Source organism: Pseudopodoces humilis, chromosome 5 (genome assembly GCF_049639895.1).
Source record: "Pseudopodoces humilis isolate 2021_Gansu_Grassland_sample_001 chromosome 5, ASM4963989v1, whole genome shotgun sequence".
NCBI lineage: Eukaryota > Metazoa > Chordata > Aves > Passeriformes > Paridae > Pseudopodoces > Pseudopodoces humilis.
This window is the reverse complement of record NC_142204.1, coordinates 53556704-53577067: the sequence shown is the minus strand read 5'-3', so window position 1 is coordinate 53577067 and position 20364 is coordinate 53556704. Positions and strand designations below refer to the sequence as shown.

General features: G+C 39.1%; 1 protein-coding gene across 6 annotated transcripts in view; it reads right to left on the bottom strand.

Annotated features, from left to right (window-relative positions):
- The window catches only part of PLXNB2 (plexin B2), a 249058-nt gene that overhangs the window by 60807 nt on the left and 167887 nt on the right, over window positions 1-20364 (bottom strand). For all 6 annotated transcript variants that reach the window (XM_088054880.1, XM_014248934.2, XM_014248930.2 and 3 more), the window contains 9 exons: window positions 17461-18571; window positions 15575-15757; window positions 14292-14414; window positions 10449-10549; window positions 8180-8306; window positions 6590-6740; window positions 3951-4065; window positions 3172-3274; window positions 2594-2695 (listed from right to left, as the gene is read on the bottom strand). In XM_088054880.1, coding sequence (XP_087911006.1) covers window positions 2594-2695; window positions 3172-3274; window positions 3951-4065; window positions 6590-6740; window positions 8180-8306; window positions 10449-10549; window positions 14292-14414; window positions 15575-15757; window positions 17461-18571 — 2116 coding nt within the window. The remainder of the gene's footprint in view (window positions 1-2593; window positions 2696-3171; window positions 3275-3950; window positions 4066-6589; window positions 6741-8179; window positions 8307-10448; window positions 10550-14291; window positions 14415-15574; window positions 15758-17460; window positions 18572-20364) is intronic.

Sequence of the window (20364 nt, the reverse complement as noted above, 5' to 3'; positions counted from 1 at the left end):
AACTCTTGATATAGTCTGCAACAGCAGTTTTAAAGCCATTTATCTCTTCTACTCACTAAGTAAGCCTTTCAATGTTCATCTCCACCTGGAGACGAGGATGCTTATACGCACAATGTTGGATAGTGCACTCAGCCACAGCAAGGCTGAGTGTGCAATGCCCCTTTAAGTAAAGCACAGATTAAACCAAGATAATAGAACTGGTAGTTCAAAGTGACATCACAACATTAATTTTTTGCTTTTTCTAAGCAAGAATTTAGGCAAGGAAAATAGGATGAAAATGGATGTACCCATGTCCTAATCAATAAAGACCTTAAATGTACTCATAGCTTCACGACTGCTAACTTCAAGGATGCTGTAATGCCCAGCATATCCTGGGGCAAAATTGTTCCACATGAGAAGCCAAATGCTATTGAGCATTTGGGCTGTGGGCCAACTGCTACAAAATATCCATCCATGGCTTCTCCTGAGCCACCCTGTTTTCCATGAAATGTTTACCAAAGGCTGAGTGTAAGTTAGGCCCTTCATTCAAATGAACTTTCAGTCATCAAAGTTACTGCTTCAGATAGTATGACCCCACAGGAAAGAGTGCCTGTATGATTACAACTATTTCATGCCTTATTTGTCTGTTATCACATATATTAAAGGCCTGTGTATACAGCAGTAGTCACTGTGTGTGTCTATTGAAGTCCTGTCATTAAAGGCATTCTTGTTTTGACTTAAAAACACACCTCTGTATCAGGATATATGAAGCTGATCCCATGACAGAGATGACATTTTCACACTACTCCCATCTGAGAAAAATCACTGTGACATCATTTGACACTCACTGCTCTCCAGTATCTTTCCAGTTTTGGGATTATGCATTCACCTTGATTTCTTACAGAAACTTGAACTCCTAGTAAGCCTTCCAAGTTCCAAGTTAAATAAATACATTCTGTAGGCAAACTATTAAACATTGCTACCCACGACAAAGCATTCAATCCACAGGATGTGTCTTTGAATTTGTTAAATGCAATTGATATCTCACAGAATTAAAAAAAAACCCAGAAGCTTTTTCTCCACTCCCCTTTTGTTGCTAGTAGTTCAGAAAGATTAAAGTGCTTATTCATAGAATAATAAACTAGATCAAGTAGTTTTTGCATTCCTACTGCTGTTTCTCCTTGGAGGACAAGGGTTCACTAGAGGTCAAATTCAGCACATCTAGATTATGCATCTGCCCTGAATTTCTCTAGAGAGAGGGCTCTTCCAATTATATCACGGGAGCAGGAAACAATTTCCCTCTTGGGCAGAAAAACAGCTCTTCACAATGTTAAATAAAAGAAATATGAGTATAATCTCTAGAATACTTTTCAATTATTAGCAAGGAGAGCTGTGGGTTTAGGAGAGGTGTTGTCTGCCACATGTTGCACTCAGCCAGACATCCCACCAGGGACCAGTTCTGGTCTCTTAGAGGAAAGACCAAATTCACCAAATTTGCATTTCACTGAATATATTTTAAGGTCTTTAAACAAAAATGTTTATTTTTGAACATACATTTTTATAGCACAGTTTTCATATATCTCTACAGTAGTGACGCACATCATGGTCTTCATATAGTGCTTAAGGGTTGCTTTTTGCACTTCTCTGAATACCCTTCTTACATTGCTACTCTTCAGGCCTGTTGACCCTTTTCCATCCATTGGCAGGAGTAGCAAAGGTGATAGAAGGAATTTAGAAGTTACACAGTACTTCAATTTGAAAAAGGAAAAAAAACCCTCAAAAAGAAGAGCCTTCTTTCCCTTGATAAACGGCCAGTAGTTAAAGAAATCGATGCACTCCCCAGTGCATCTATCATCAATTCACATTTACACAAAGACAACACAGAAACAACAAATAGAAACTGATAATAGTTGAGCTATCACCTAAAAATGGTTTTTAAGCTTCATTTTTATCCAACTAACAATAACATTTTATGCACTGTCTAGACTATAAAGCAATTAAACCCCTGGGGTCTATCTGACTTAGAAGCTTTGTATTTATTTTCTGGAAGCAAGTACTAAGGAAGAGAAGCCTTTGCTATGAGGATGAGAAAATACATGATCTTATGGTCTGATGGTCACACACACACACACACAGACACAAAAAAAGGAAAAGATTATTTTATCCAAACTAAGAAACATTTAATGTCTGAGTGCATTTTTGTGTTTGAAAGGTGAAAACTGAATTAAGCACACAGAGTGATGTCATTCTAGAACAATAGCAGAAAAACCCACCAAGTATTTAATTGGAAAAAGATGTGAAACATTCACAGCTCCTACATCTCCTCACATTTCACTACATGAAAAATAATTGTCCAGTGTTTTAATCCAACTTACATTCTTTAAAATGGTCCCTCCATTTTAGTAGTTTAGTATTTTATCCAGCTCTGATTCTCTCATGGTGATGACTTTACCACAGTAACCAATATTATATAAAACTTGAATATGTAGCTCTTTTCATTCTTTAAATTACAAGCAGGATCTCCAAGGCACATGAACTAATGCTTTAGTTTAGGGGTGTGGATGTAGTTTAAGAGGCATTCAAATGACAGCTAGCTTTGAATTAATCTGCTTACCCAATAATAATCTAGATGTTTTCCCTCAAAATACACAGTTGTTTGGTACTCCATAGGTATTATTGAAGGGTCAGGGTTTAGAAACTGTGGGCATTCTCCTTCCTGGGGAGAGAAACATTTTATATGTTATTACAAATAAAAAATCTTATCACAACAAGCTCCAATGGCCTTTGGACAATAGAGTGATTGTTCTGAAGAAACTTCATGCTTAAAATACAGTGACAGATTTGATTACACCCTTTCAAATTAGACATGCTAAAAATGACTGCAACATATGTCAAAGCTGTGGGTGATTATCTCTCCCTGCCTTGAAATCTCGTTCCTCCCATTGAAGCAAAATAGTAAAAGGAACAGAAATATCCTTTCAGGAGTTATTCAGTCCCACTGCCCCGCCTCAATCACACCCTCAAATTCCCACCCCCACACTGTCACCAAAAAAAAAATCACCTCACACTTCTGGAGTTAACTTTAGAATCATTTTCAAATCTCTAATTCAAAAAACTCATATGAGAGATCCAGAGAACAAAATATTGAAGTGTTCTAATACAAAACCTAATAACCTTATTTTTAAACATTACCATATTTTGTTTAATCACATCTTGTACTGAAGAGGACTCTTCACAGATATGTCTCTTCCAGTCCCACTGGCAATTCCATCTATTGCTTGCACAGGAATAGCATCTACAAATATAACATGGTAGTCATGACAAGTTGTCAGGCTTTTTCCCCAACTAACAAGAAAATTAAATGAAACTCCATATTTATTCATGGAGGCTAGATCAGTCTGTTAGAGTGTCCTTACTATATTAAGTTCAAAACTTCATAAGAACAGTTCAAGTACCCCAAAAAGCTATTTCATCCCTTAAATAGATATTTGAGCAAGGATAATAAACCATAGCATTTGCAAAAATTTTGAGATCAAACCTGAGAGGACTGGAAGCGATTTTGATCAAAATTCATACATCAGGATGAACAAAGGGTTTGGGCTGGCTGCACCTGCCCTGTTTGAATGCACTGCAACCCAAAGCGCCAACTATAGCTACAGGGAACAAGCAGGCACACAGATGTCCATGTTGCTCACCTGCAGACACATTAGCAGCTACAGAAATGGCAACACAATGAACTGGCCTTGATTATACGTGCCATGAAAATTTCTATTCCACATTTTATGCTGTTGGCTCACCAGGTGCCCTTCAACCAGTTTTTAAACTCCATTAAAATGTATGGAAAAGGATTTGGACATTGGCAAATTTTGAGTGCCAAAGGCTCAATTATGAAATGATTGAGTAATTCAGGTGCCAGTTACCTAATACACCAAGCTACAGGATCTAAACACTTAAGAAGCTGAAATACTCACGGCTGATTCTCAATAAGATTCATTGCTTCTTCACAGTCATAAAAAGGGTAAGTATGTGATGCAAAAAAAATCTTGTTCTTTTCAAAGGTTAACTGAAGTGGAACTGAAACATGATCTATCACAAAAGAAAAAAAAAATATCCAAGTGGTTGTTGAATTCTTCAGCTCTTGAGCTGAATGATACAATGATAACAGTTTTATTATTTTACAGGACATAAGCAAATATTTAGCTATACTTTTGAAACTCTGGATCTCATGACTTTAGGTCTGTAAGTTCTGTTTTGTCTTTTTATGCTTTACAAAATTTTTCAGCACACGGTCCTCAAAAAAAAACAGAGAGAAAAAAAAGGGAAGAAGCAAAATTAAAGAAAAGCTTTATTTTATGGAAGTGTTTTTCTGCGGTGCTATCATCATGTTAGAATTTTAAAGAATCTAGAAGAACAAGGAAAACTGAGTAAGGATATAATTGAACACAGATGAAAACTGGCACAAGTACAGTCATTTTTAATAAAACATTTTCTTAAATATGAATATGTCTGCATGTAAAATTGCCTCTTTCATTTGTGAATTAAAAATGTTGTTATGTGAATTCAAGCAAGTGATCTTTGTGGTTAATGCCCAACAGTGCCTGCAACAGTTACCACAGGCACTTGTGGGCTTCAGTTTGCCATACACTATTTCTCCACAAATGTACTTCTTGTCTGGATTATTACTAAAGAGTGAAACTGTTTGAAATACCTTTTGCAGAAATCATTAAGCCCTTATGGAAAGTTATTTCACAAGCTATTGAGCAATTTCAAACTCTGCTTTCCTTGAACAGGTTCTTGGAAGACCATCAGCTGCTTGGCTGGAAGTTACCTCTGCCTGCACTGGGTCCCCTTGAATATTTCAGACTCACAGGAATGACAGGGGATTTCCTAACAACAGGACTGAGAAAAGGCATGCTTCCTAGAAATTCCTTTTGGAACCAACAACCAACCACAACCAAAGTAACCCAGACTCTTCCAACATCAACAGGGCTTCTTAACAGTAACTGGATGGCTCAGGACTGCCAGGAACATACAAATACCATGCATACAAACATCTTAAGGGCAGGTGTCAAAAGGATGGGGCCAGACTCTGTTCAGACAAAACAAGGAGCAGGGGCAACAAACTGAGACGCAGGAAGATCCACCTGAATAGGAAGACAAACATCTTTACTTCGAAGGTGTCAGAGCACTGGAACAGGCTGCCCAGAAAGGTTGTGAAGTCTCCTTCTCTGAAAACACTCAAACCCCAGCTGGACAAGATGCTGTGCAATATGCTTTAGTGGGGGGGGTTACACTAGGTAACCTCTCCAGGTCCCTTCCACCCCTAAAACCAATCCTGTGGTTCTGTGAATGCTTGTTGCTGCCTGCCTTCTCCTGGTGTCTGCTGAGTTTCTGAACACCCTAATACCACTTTTGAACATCCTTTCAGATGTGAAACCAACTCAGAGAGTCATATTATTTCGAGATTACTCATTTACTCTAATGCCTTCTCTGACAGGCTTCTAATCTTACCTTTAGTGCTGGATGACATCAAGATATCACATTTATCAACCACATTGCTTTATGTCCTTAACAAAATATTTAGGGAATGTGAATTGGCCCTGAATAACAGAATGCTGCTTCAACACTTAGCATAATCTGATACCATGACATACCCCAACTAGTGTAAAATTCAATAATGAGATTTTAATGTAATTACTCTCCTTGCAACTAAAGTTACATTTTTACCTGTTTCAGCCTTAAGAGAATTGAAACTTATCTTAAAAAGTGCTTCCAAGTACCACTTTGACAATTCGTGACTGTTATAATACATATAAAAGACTTATCCTCAGGGGTATGTCTGCAAGCTGTAAGAGCACATGTTTTTTGCATGTAATTTCTCTTTAGATTTTTAAACTTGATACATAATAAACAGTGTTGTGTAATGAGTTTCATTCCATGTGTTTATGCATCAAGATGTATGAATTAAAGCATGAACAAAGCACTGTCTAGGAAATTGCACAGAACTATGGCTGGTAACAGACCTTAGGCCTATAATCAGTGCTTCAGAACAATGATGCAGTCTTTAATTATATGATGAAGTATTTTTCCATCAGGCTTACTGCTTCAGAATAGGAGGACACACAGAAGAAGAGGCAGAAGGCTGGATGCTAGAAAGGATAGCCTTGTAACACAAACCAGAAAAAAAGCCACTGTAATACTGTTGGCTGGAGCAAAACTAAGAAGTCAGACACTAATTCCTTCAGACCAGAGGCAGGTATAAATCTTTTCAAGTCAGAGTACTTAGGCTTAGATTAGAGTAACTGGGTTTTGTTTGTTTGTGATGCAGAATAGCACCTCTCTGACCCCATGTCTATGTCTCTATCAAGCTACTATTTCAAGTTCCCAGCAGAAACACTGGGAATGCTACAATATAGCAATATAGCAAATAAATATATCAACAGAAAAAGTTTGAGCAAATTGACATTTCAACAGCAGAATCTTTGGGGAAAAGGACTGGAAGAGGAAAAAATCCCATCGTGTAGGCACCTCATATAAGAGCATAACATTAGAAACAGCAGTCTACGTTCTTTTCTCTTATTATCCATGTAGGGTAGCATTATTTCTTTACCTTGATGTTTTGGTGTTGGAGGAATTATATCAGGAGGATCACAGATAATAACCCCTTCTTTCACCTGAGCAGAATGTACTGTTTCACCAAAGGTACAGCAAACCTTGTCACTCTCAGTCAAAGTTGGCAGTGGACTTACAGTCAGTTCAACCTGGAAACAAAATTTCAAAAGGGCAAAATGTTTTTTTGATACCCAGTAAGACTTGGAAAATTTCAATTTCAAAGGTGATATTTAAGCTAACATCACAAAACATGGCTCTCCTTTTCAATTTTTACTTCTTCCCATCTGGTAATCTTTTCTACTTAAACCTCTACCAATTTTTCAGGCTGGGTCTTTGTTGAATTAGACTGATACAAAACCCTCTTGTCCTGTCAATGTATTAGATCAAAATAAAATTGTCTGTACAGGCACACCCAAAACCTTTTACTCTTGTCCTCAGCATCCAGCTTAGCAACAGTAAGCAGAGTGGTTAACACTTAAACCCCCAACAAAATTAATTAATATTACATTAATCTTAGCTGTTCTTAGTGAATAATGAAAATATAGCTGGATAGGCTGGAGGTGGTGGAGTTTGAAAGGGATGAACAGAAAAGTGGCTTCCTCAAAACTCCATGCAAAATGCAAAAAATGCAATACTGAAAAAGGATTTCTGAGTGATGGTGAGATTTTAGCTTCCTGAGAGAAAGAAAGCACTTGAGAAACTAAAAGCAAAATAAGATGGGAAAACTTAACAAGTAAAGAGAAAACAATCCAGCTTAAATTTGGGCTGCTGTTCTTGACTTAATGTTTCAAGTGTGTTAATTACACAGTTTAACTTCCATTTTGCATTGCCAGTAGAAAAGACAATTATCCCTTTCTCACTGAAACCAGTTATACTCTACTAGTATTTTTATTCAGCATAGAAATGGCCCTAACAAAATAGTGTTTACATCATTTAGAAATGGAAATGAAGTGACTTGAACTAAAGTTTCTTTATTTCTGATTGAGAGGAATTAAAAGCCATTATATCGATTTTACTTGCTGAACACCCCAGGGAGGCACACAGTCTTCATTGGCATGCTCCATTTGGAGTTAGAGCAAGCTATGACACCCTGATCTCACTCCGAAAACTCAGTTTTGCAATTTTGTTGCCACAGAGCCATTTTGCATGCTGAATTTACCTTCTCCATGTACCCAGACAGACTTCGCTGTATAGGCAAATCCACTGCTGATTTTAAAGCAACAGCTTATGGCTTCACTGCTTACTTAAGTTCATGCTCAAGTAAGCTGAAAGGGCAGCATAAAATCTCTCCTACCAATTACTTTTTATGGGTTATACAACACTGTACAACACTTTCATAATATTCAGGTAAGTGTTAAGTGCTTTATCATCCATACTAGTGAATCACTTCGGTTTACAGAGGTCAAAAATGTGAACTCAACCTGCAAGAACAGCAGGCAAGAAAGAGCACTGTGAGAAATGACAGAGACTGAAAACAGTCCTCTATTCCTAGCCTCCACTGTGCATAAAAAAATACAGATATTCATCTTTCTGGTAGTCACACCAATGTGCTTAAAGAATATTTATAGAAACCATTTTCCTGTTATACCTTAGCAGGAGCTCTGCGACTCATATTTAGAGGGTCTGCACCAATGATGGTCACGCATGTGCCACTTGGACTCCACAGCCAGTGGTTCTCCTTGTCAGCTGTTCCACAGTCTGCCTTCTTTGTGCACCTGAAAAAAAAAAGAAAAAAGAAAAAAGAAAACCCAAACCAGTATTATAGCTGGACTCTCCTTTCTCTGAACTACGCAACAATTTCATGATTAGAGACTGAAATTACAATACAAGACAAATACAAATTTTCTTTAATATTGACTAGTGGGGTTGCTATTAGAGAATTTTTAACAGAATTAGTGGTGTAATTACAATTGATGACTTGACATGTCAAAAGCAAGTGCCCATACTATTTTGGACAGCACCTTGAATTAGACATACAGAACACGTATCCATACAGAGCACAGGAACCATGGGGCAGTGGGGCCATCTGAAATCAAGCTGATTTCAAGCTTCATTGCTTCATTGCAATATATAACAACATCCTGAATGAGAGGGCACAGACTGCTTTTCTTTCTGCAGGTAAATGGCAGACACCTCTGTGTTGCCACTGGTAAGACACAACACTCAAGAGAACAAGATGCAACAGAGAAGTATTGCTGGGGGCATACAAGCTTGTGGAGAACTTCTGTGCAACCCCAGCACTAGAAATGTTATTTTGTAGGGAATGTCTTCATTAACTCCTGCCACTATTTAAGACCTCTCCCTGACAAGGCAGTGTTACAATTATGGGAAGACAACAGCAGTTGTGCAGCCTCACCAAACACACTGGAAGATTTTCCCAGCTCAGGTACAGGAAGAAATAATTCAGTACAGAAGCTGCATGTAGCTACAAAAGCTTGTTGAGGTGGGGACAGTCTCAGATGTTTTCTTTCCATTCAGTGCAAAGTTTAAGAGAAAATGCTGTAGGATTTGTCTGCTGTAGCAGAAAGTTGACTATTAACCCATCAGGGGCTTTAACACAATGCAGTCGTTGCACAGCTCTGTCAAACCTCCTTTAAACAAATCGTTTACGTACGGAGTCAACATTCACGTAACAAATCCCTAAACACACTGCTAAGGGCTGTCTGTGATCATGAGACAGAGCTGAAACTCAGAAATGAAGCACTTTTTTTCTTCCCTTTGGAAATAAATACTAGCAAATGTGAAAATTCATGTTTGCCTGTTCTCAGAAACCATTAATATTTTGAGATATTGAGGTCAATGGTCATATCAGAAACCTGAAGGGAAATCTAAGGAAAATTGCCTTTTTCATGATATATGCCAAAGCCTTCAACTCCCGGCAGCCCAGGAGGAGTTTGAGGTTACATTCCAAATTCTCAGGTTTCACCCACAGCAACTGAAACCCCAGGCTGAAAGAGTTACAGTTTATTACATAAACCTGCACAGACCACATAAGTTTCTCTGCAGTGCTCCATATTATGCTACATCAGGCTGATAGGTAACCTAATGCAATAGTTCACATTTTCAGGCAGGAAACTAGAAGCCTGAAATTCATCTGCATATTATAATTAAACAACCCCTTTGTTCCAACAGCAAGAAGTTAGAATCACAAATTCCCAACCACTCATGCCAAGGGGTTAATTAATTTAGTAGTCAAAAAGAGAGCTGCAGGACTGCTCTTCCCTCTCGGCACTCCAATCAATGCAGAGCGCAAAGAAGAGACATTCCAGGGCTGTTCAGTGCTGTCCTAGTTTACATGTACTTGAATATTCATTCAGTGAACCTCTGCAGATAGTCAGCAAAATGTCACTTTCTGCTCTCCTACAGGTAGGTGAGGGTTCCCTGTAGCTACACATCTTGACAGATGATGTTTATGTAAAACCAGAATTTGAGCTATACACTCTATTTTAGACATGGAACAGTTTTTCTTTTATGTTCTTTTTTACACTTTCCTGATGTACTTAAAATATATGCTATAGTTTCTGAATTTGAAATAGGGAGCATTTTTTTATTATTTTCTGGGAGAACATGTGGCTGTACAGTTAAAAGAGTGATAAAACATACAGTTATAGAAGGTGTATAATCATTCTCAGTACCAGCAGAAAAGTATATATTTTCCCAAACTAATCAAATCTGAAGAAGTCCACGGGGACTTCTTTGTGTGCACAGAATATTGATATCAATATCTGCGTGATAAAATTAAATGCCTGTCAGGAGTGTAAGGCTGAGTACAAAGAGCTTGGATCACCATGCCAGAGCACAGGTCACAATCTGAGCAGTTCCACTGCCTGCACACGAGCACAGCCGGCAGCACTCACCTGCCCTCCCTCACGCACCAGCCGCAGTACGGATCCCTCGCCTGGGCACACTTCTCACAGTCTGAGTATTTGTGGCAGTCCTGCACAGGTAATCGGTACACCTGGAAAAACAAAAGCAAGGCAAACCTAACAACTGAAGATGGCATAAGGAGGTGGAAACATTTGTAGACTTAGCAGTACAGTGCCATTACCTGCAACAGCTGTATTATTATACCCAGACCTCAGCCCGATTTAAACAAAATATATATAAAACCAGTCTGTTCTTTTCCCCCTTAATAAAGTCTAAATTCATACACTTTTTTCTGCTTCTTTTCCCACTCTGATATCATCTAGTCTGTCTCCAAAGTAATGTAGGACATTGTTATAATCAAGAATTAAGAGCAAGTCTTACAAAAACTGAGCTTTTCAGTTCCTCCAGTTATAGTACTTGTGGAAATCTGCACCTCAGGACAGAAACTGCATCAGTGATGCTCTGAATTCAAGAAGCAGCTACTGCAGAGTGGATACTTTCAAAAGGCTAACCTGGTACTGGCTAGATCATTTTTTAAACAGAATATTCTCACCTCCCTGTGACTGCCAAGGAAGTGAAATTGTTTGGAAATGCACTTCCAGCTAGAAGGCATTTCAGAAAGTCTGCAAGCACATGAGAGCCAGGGTGCATTGGGTTACTGCACTTCTCCATGCATAACCTTCCACCATAGAATACATTCACTAAAGAAAATGGAAATAACTATGACAGGAAGCAGCAGGGAAAAGAACATCAGTTCTCATGTCTCATTCCCCCAGTAAATATACAGCTTCTGGTTCTGATTTCCTTTGGTGCGGAGAATAAACAACTTTTTCTTCGGTGCACAGAAAGAAGAGACATTCCTTTTAGCCATGCTGCTGCAATGATGCAAGAGGAAAACAGGCCATACATCTTCCAGTTTACAACTACATTTTACTTTTAAAGAGCACAAGAAGTGTAAAAACAGAAACTCTGAGATGTAGGCTTTTAGTCTCATTTTAATATAATGCCAGTCTCATCTCACTGGCAATTATGAAGCTCATTTGACTCTCTGAGTTTGGCCTTTTGTTCCTATTCTGAGAGTTAAGTTAAGGAAAACGTCAATATTGTGCAATTTTCTTGCATTTATTAATACAGGGCTTTACCTTTTCAGCATTCTCTTCTTTTTAGCTAACTGGAGTTGCGCTACTGGCATTCTTTCACTAAGTGGTACCCACAAGTAATTTAATATCTAGTGAATGATTTTATTCTTAATGACAAAATATTTGTTTCACAATTCTGGCAAGCATGAACAAGCCCTAGGGATCACCATCTCTGCAAGTTTTGTGTGACCTTAATGACAAACCCCGCCCCTGCCCCCAAACCAAAACCAAACCCAAAGAACCAGGAAATTTCAAAATGTAAATAAATTAATTTTAGAGCTTTTTGTGTTGGCACTCTGAATCAAAAAGTGTTAAAAACTAAAACAAGTAAATAAACTTGATCATAGTAAGTGACTGCCACAGACTTGGCACTGCTTTCCTCCAAGTACATCAGGTACCTTAAGAAACCTGGGATCCTACCAGTGATATACACTTGTAATGAACCAGCATGAGCAGCACAGGGGTGCTAAGCTCCTTTACAAGTCCCACAGGAAGGTGCAAGGGGTTTCTCCTGCTCTCTGTTCAAGCTTTTGGAGCAGAGGGGACTGACTGCTGAAAGCATTTGCTCAAAATTCCTACTGCTATTGGCATCACAGCAGAAGCTGGGAGAAAAGAGGGGAGAAAGGGGAAAGAGGAAAGGAAGAGCTTGATTCTCACTATGAATCTTAACCTCTGTATTGTTTTTCCTTGTGTTTCTCTTGATCTAATTTCTTTTTAAAGAAGTTATAACCTACCACATCACCACTTCCACTTTGTTCAAGTGCTTATAGAGCCCAAGCAATTAATTTCTAAATGCTGGGGCAGTCTGCATCTGCCAGGTAGCTCAGCAGCATGCATGTCTGTCAGCACAGCCAGTTGTCTTTTTATTTACCTTTAACCATTAAAATTCACAAGTCAGGATTCTGATATCTCTATTCCCACAACCCACAGCCATGCCTAACCCAGAAGTACATGTTTCATCATTTATTCTTCCCCCCTCGCTTATGTCGCTTTGTTTCTCCCAGCTCCGAAGGCCTCCATTCTCCTCCTGTCTATCTGCTTCTAAAAGTGGGTGGGACTGCTCACTGTAATTAACTCCTGGAGATGACAGTAATGCAATGCCATTACAGAGCTCCCAACTTCAGCTATTCATATTTAAGCTAAACAGGTTTTGTAAAAGAAAACTATTATTCACATTATTCAGAAACTGCAGTGTCTACAAGAGCTACTTGGAAATTATTTAAGTAAAATCCTTTCTTCTGCAGAAATTTGCTGCATTCTAAATGTTTTGTGGTGATTGAATTATTTTTTTTGCAGGTTTTCTTGAAAAAAGTTGTCTGCTGTCTTTCTAAATTCTACCATTTCAAGCTGACCATCACCAGAAAGCTTGTCTTCCCTCAAGGTTGCTGCTATCTCTTACACAGCACACAGCACGCAGTAGCCTTGTGCAGACCTCGTGCAGGGCTTTTACACAATGTGCCAGCTTGTCAAATGGGGGGCCAGGCCACCCAGAGTTTTATGGGCAATGTTGAAGCTTGAAGTTGTGTTCCAAATCTGAACAGAAGCCGAATGAGCATTATCAACAGCTAAAAAAAAAACAAAATAAAAAAACCCAAACCAAACCAACCAAAAAAAAAAAAGGAAAAAAATAAAAGAAAAATAAACCTCTCTGTCACACTGCCATATTATTAAATGCTTTATCAGTTGTTTTTCTGGCATTTTTTCCAATGTTGTTTCTAGCCTTAAAACCAGCTAGGCTATAACATTCCTGCAGCAGGAATTTATATTAATCCTTTTATAAAACAGTCAGAAAACATTCTTCTTGTACTGTCTTCCCAAATACTCTCCTTTCACAGCCCCCTTATTCTCCCTGTGTTTGTGGTGTGGAGCATTTCCCATGTTGCATTCCATGTCACTGGCAGGGCTGCAGATGGTCACAGCCTGTCACCCACCTTGTCCTGGAGAGCTGCTGAACAAAGTGTTTGAAGCTGGCAGCTCCAGCCTCCACAAAGAAAAGTGTCAGGACTACCCCTGGGGCTGGAGGAGAAATCTGCTATCCCTCTCATTTCCTACTTGCTTTTTTTCCTCCCTTTTTTTACATGCCCCCATTGTGCCTTCACCTTACAGCAAAAAGAAGGGGCCTAGAAGAGATTGCCCATGCCTTTCCTAGTGAAGTTGGACTTTTCCTCCTGTACTCAGTTCCAGCAGAAGCTTGAATGAAAGTGTTTCCTAAATACATAACTCTCTCCACTGCTTCTTAGTTTTTGACACTAAGACACACAAAAACTACTGGTGGCTTTACAGATGTGTGAGTGTGAGCATGCCAGCCACCAGCATCCTGAGTCCCTAAGTGCCCTTGAACAGATCTGTTGGCAGCTACAGCACCCACTGGTATCCCACACCGAGCACAAGGGCTGCAGACCCTGAGGTGTGCTGGTGCCAAACATCTCCTCTTCATTCCTCTCACAGACCCTGTATGACAGCTCCAGAGAGGAACTCCCCATTCCCTGTCGCTAAGCATCCCAGATATTACAGTTCTCCAAGCCACAAGTCCATCAGCTTAGACTTCAGAAAGGTCTTCATACATACAGAGTAGAGGGGGGTCCCACCAAATAGGGCAATTTCCAAGAGCAACTGGAAAATGTATAAACATCATGTTAAGCTGCAGAGAAAGTGAAAGATGGCCAGGTCCTTAATGCAAGCAGGACACGTTACCTTGTCTGTGGTCATCACATACAGATTTTCTTGGGTTTGATCAAGGACCAGGTCCTTCTTTACAGGTTTGTTTAGTTCGATAGTAAGAGAGCTGTACTCAGTTGCAGTGGATGACAGGAATACCTGTTTTGTGGAAGAAATAAAAAGGTGGTTAATGTTGCCTTAAATATCATTATATCTGGCTACTGCTGTAAAAGACAATAAAAATGTTTCTAAAAATATATTAAGAGCAAAAGGAGGACTAAGGTGAATCTTCAAGAAAAACATTGAGGTGCTGGAGAGTATTCAGAGAAGGGCAATAGGACTGGTGAAGGGTCTGGAGTGCATGTCTGATGAGGAGCAGCTGAGGGTGTTCAGTCCGGAGAAATGGAGGCTCAGAGGAGACTTTAGTACTCTCTACAATTACCAAAAAGGAGATTGCAATGAGGTGGCTGTTGATCTCTTCTCACAATTAGCAAGCAAGAGGGAGAGAGGAAAAGGCCTCAGTTTGTGCCAGGGGAAGTTCAGATTAGATATTGGAAAATATTTCTCCAAGGAAGGTTTGTTGAGTGTTGGAACAGGCTGCCCAGGCAGCTGGTTAAGTCACCATCCCTGAAGATATTTAAAAGACATGTAGATGTGTCACTTAGGGACATAGACTCATAGAATCACTAAGGTTGGAAAATACCTCCAAGATCACAGAGTCCAATTACCAAACTAACATCACCATGTTCACCACTAAATCACATCTCTATGCACCACATCCACATGACTTACCATGTGGTTTGGTGGGACTTGGCAATGCTAGGTTTAAGGTTGGACATGGCCGTCTCCTTCAAGCAAAAGAAGGTGTTTGGTGTTATAATCTTCATATTTTAACACCACAAACATGTCAAGCCTTGAGCACCATACAACTAGAATTTATCAGAGCTTCAGCTTGGGCTTTATATGGCCACCTCCATTCACTGAACAGCCAGAATGACTACAGAATGAAAAGTTGCTCTTAAACCAGTATGAGCTTGAATAGAGATAAGGTTAAAGCTGTTGTTAGATTACCTAGGGCTGTTTATATAAAGCTCTCAGTAGGTAAGTAATCCTTCAGGAAAAGCGCCATTCAGGCAATGCTAATTCAACCTGTGTATCAGATAGCTGAAGTACATCAGAAATAATGCATCTTTTCTTTGAGATGAAAAATACCAAGCTCCAAGAGTATTTGCTCCAAGTATGAGATCTTATAAATCCCATTTCGACTTTTAGATCATAGACTTTTAAATACCTTCCAATCTTTTAATCCAGTTGGTTACCTTAAGAATTTTACCATCCGACGTTCCCAGAAAGGCCACGGTGTGCCCGTTCTCCACAGCCACAGTGACAGCCGTGAGATTCATCCCTTCCTTTTGCAGCACCGGCTTCTCTACAACACCATTCCTACTGCCCAAAAGGTACGGCAAGTGCTCGGAGCCACAGGGGAAATTTTTGCTTGCATTCTAATAAGGAATAGCAATACAGAATGATGTTAAACATTCAGCTCACTAATTCCTAGCTAAGAATGAAGTGCAGTCCTATTACTAGACAACATAAGACCCCTCAGACACTGAAGAGTAGGAAGAGAGAAATGGATTTTCTGCGCATTTGCCTCCAGCCAACAGGCAGTAATCAGACAGCAGCCTGCTAATTGAGAACTGCTTCCACATTTTCACTTTCCAGGAGACACAGGGAGGGAATTTTTTTTTTGTTTCTGTTTCACTATAGCAGCAGTTTCATTATAGCAACAGTTTAAAAATTAACCAGTTGGTTTAATTAAAATGGACATGTCATAGAGACTGGTTTAACCAACTTTGCCTTGAAGACTGCTTTTTAAATTGCTGTTTTGTTACTTACTTTGCTGCATTCCATCAAAAATCAACTCCCTGGCAACTGTCTCATGGACTTCAACACATTCCATCTTCACTGCGCTTTAATCCTCAGCGGCAGCAAGAGCCACCAGAAGGAAGTTCATTCACACCTTGCCTTTCCTACTATATTTAGTAACAAAACCATTTTTCTGATCTGAAATCCACACTTTCTTTTTGTCAGGAGCCACGGCCACTCGTCACATTCAGGATTTCTGTGTTTGATGCTCACCCCCTATGCAGGGTACTGCAGCAAGTAACACTGGTGGTTCAAAGCCAAATGTGTAATTTTGACTCATCAGCACTACTGACTTACTGTGTGGGAGAAGGCTTCAGTCTCACACGATGAAGGATTATGAGTCAATACCAAAAAAAGGTTTTTCCATGCCCTATCTCTTCAGCTGTTCACTCCTCTCCCTGGACTATAGCACACCACTTCCCAAGTTGTGCTCAAACAGCTGTTTATGCAAGTGCGTACCTTGCTCAGGCTGGCAAATTAAGACATCCTCCTAAAAGCTGGCTAAGTTATTTTTAAGATGATTCAATTTCTCAGCCCAGTTTAGTGTTGGCTGCAGTAATGAATGAGTGGCATGCACAAGTGGGGCTTGGGAATAGAGTGCTGTGGGCAAAACAATCATAAAGCCAACAGAGATGTTGAAAATTGTCTCTTAGAGACAGTCATAGATTGAAGAACAGTAACTGAACCTTGTAACAGTACCCTTCAAAAACCTTATAGTCAAGGTAATGACAGGCCATAAAAAGATAGCTGTCATGCTATACAAGTAATTTGAGCTACATCAAAATATGAACACCACTTGAATAAAAGAAATCTGGGTATTTCAGTTGTCTAACAATACAAATGCAAGTGAGAAAAAATGCTGAATTACAAATACCATCTAAAAGATTCTTACTACCATGTAAGAGCATTGTAAATACATTGACTGAAACTACAATAGTTACAGTGATCACCCAGAAGCTGGTCATGGGAGTAAAAAATCCCTGTATTTGACTCAGTAACTCCCATACCAGAAGGATCCCTTTAAAAGAAATGCACTTAGGAAAGCAACGCTTATCTTTGAGAGAACATCAAATCCTTTCTAACCAACTAAAAATTTTGTCATTTCTTACTTGTCCACAGCCCCCCCCAGCCACATTACATTTCTACAGTGATTCCATCTATTGAGTTTTCAGTCATCTTAATATAGTTTAGCTCAAAGCCTCCTTAAAACATGTAGTTGTATATTTTCCACAAACTCTAACACAGATGCTAAAACTAATATTTATATTATTTATATTACCAGTCCATGTAATGCACACGGGTTTTCTGCTGAAAAAAGTTTGTAAAATGAGCTGGTATTCTTTTTAGTGTAGCAATCATTCCGGTTTTTTTCCATCTTTTCATTGATCTGACGCAAGGAAAACACACACATAGCAGATTTTAGAGAGCTGTCCTCTTTGTTTACTTTGCTGAAGAGTGCAAGAAGAATTTTGTCATCTGAGGGAGTATCTGCAGGTTGTCCCTGCTGAGCCATGCTCTCAGCCAGTTCCTTTCCAGGGCTAGTGACGTAAGCAGAGTGACAGTGGTCATAGGCACCATCATCATCTTTGCAACCCAAGTCCATTTCAAAGTAGGAATAATAATGGGCATCATCTTTGCACAGACGTGCAATCAGTGTGCGGTTGTTGACAGGTTGTTTCTCTTGTTGATTAAAAATAAAATAAACATAATTTTTATCCTCAAAAACTGCCACAAATTGTTGTGTGCTTGATGAGTGATAAGCTGACTTAACAGCTGCTGAGTCTGTATACATTTCAAAAATGTCTTTCCCATCCCTGGCGTAAAGCTGCCGAGTGCTGATTATGATCCCATTGTCATTTGGTCCATTCCCCTTCCCAACAAACAGCACTTGGTCGTTATTCAGGGAAGTGATCAGTCCCACAGTTGATACATTCTCATCGTTGCTTGCCACGAAGGACTTTTCTCCACTACTGTCTACGTAATACTTCTCATCACTAATGTTTTGTAGATCTCTGATGGCACAGATTCCCTTAAAAAGGCTTCCACATACCACAGTTGTATTATCCGCCTTGTTCAGCAACAGCAATTTGTTGTAATTGTCAGTCAGTACGGCCTCTTTACATTGATTTTCATCAATGGGAGGTGTGCATTTTTTGTTGTCCTTTCTTGGACCTGTTTCTACAGATCTTATTACTTCCAGGTTTTCTGTAAGCTGATACAGCGCATTTACCACTCCCAAATAGATTATCCCAGTGTCGTTATCCACTGTTAGATGATTTAGCTCTGTAGCACTCTGAAAAAATTTCAGTTCCTCATTTCTGGATAAGGTGACACAAAAACCGCTCAAAATGGTCAGTGTCCAGATCCATAAAGCCATTTCTATGTAGTACCTGGAAAGGGAAAGAAAATAATAACATGAAACATACAGAAAAATACAATTTACACACAACCTAGAAATGTGGAAGTTTTTCATGATTTAAATACACTTATCCTTGTGCAGGTGTAGACAGCATGAAGATTATGGAAAGCCTCAAATCCTGTTAATTACCTATCAATTTAATCTGTTGGGGAAGGATTTAACAACGGCATATGTCTAAATGATGACTATATAACCAATTAGATAATCAATCGTGATAAAGCAGAATGAGAACAGCCAATTTGAAACAACATGGAAGGACAAAATGTAGTGGTGTTTGTTCAGACAGCATCATGCTGTGTCAATCATTTACTGCTGAAATTTTAAAAATAATTTGGAAAATCACAGTTTCGGGGAGCACCTCCTTAAGAGGTGGGGGGGATTTACGTAAAAGTCTTTGAAACAGTTGGTATTGTGGGCTTTCCCCAGAAAGGGAAAAACCTTCAACTGGGTACAAGCAAGGCTGGGTCTGGCTGCTGATGCTTTTTGAGAAGGCTTTATACTAATCCTTCATTGATATGAAGCCAGAAGATGGTAGACACCTTAATATGCAACATTGCCTTTGACAGCTGGTATGCATTAAGGTCCAACACTTCCATTCACTAGAGCACTGCTACTTAATAGTTTCAAATCTGTCTTAAGAACATCACTTAAAATTTTCTGGATTATGATTGTTACTTTTTTTTTTTTTTAAATCTTTTTCAGAATTGTTAGTTCCCAAGCAGACTTCCTGGCTGTTTGGAATTAGAGAAAGACTTTCTGCAACTTGTTAACAGGGGTCTAAATTTAGTCTGAAGACTTAAATGAGGAGTCTCTGCTGACTCCCTAAGGCCTGAAAATTTTGTGAATGTTTTCTCAAAGTGTTTAGTTCTATGAGCAGAAAACAAAAAGTGGCATGCTTGGACACATTGATGTTAGGGGGAAAATATGAATACTGTTTGTAGGAAGATCAAATATAATCCACCATATTTTCATTTTCAAAGTAATCCATGGAATTTCTTAATGTGATGAGGAAAGAACCTGTAAATTTACAGGGAATCTCAAGTTAAATCTGAAAATATCTGGAGTCTAAATAGAAAGGAAACACATAAAAGACAAGAGAAACATTTAACAAAGCAATCTAACAGGCAACAGTCTCATAAGAGGAGAAAAAGATCATGACATACCAAAACCAGAAACTGAAAAAATAAAAAATAAAAAAATAAGAATAAAGGAACCATGCTCCTTTGTCACCTATTACTTCTGTTTTGGCAAGAGCAATAGACACTGGTGCGATGTGAAAGAGAATGGCTGAATCATCATTTATACTGGATAACGAAGACTAAATGTTAACAACCTGGATGTAAAAGTTTGAACAGGGAAGGAAGGACTTTTGTTGTGATCATAAGCCATCTGTGAGCTTCCCAAACCACCTCAGCACTGCCAGCAATGCGTAAAGACAATGCCTGTCCTCCAGTATTTGAGCACGTTTTGTTCCTCTATGGAGAAAATGCATGTGCAATGGTGAGAACAACTGTCCTAAAACCAGAGTGAACTGAACTTCTAAATCCCAAAAAAACTACTAAATGTAACTCAGGATAAATAAAACACTAACTTCAATCTTGTTTTGCTGAAGCTCCTATCATGTACCAATCTGAGCAACTAGCTACAAAATGATACCAAAGACAAGAGAGTACATCACCACCAGCACAAGCTGCACTTTCTAATGATGGATTGAGTTCCTATGGCAGTGACCAAGAAAAGGCTAAGAATTATAACCTATTCTCC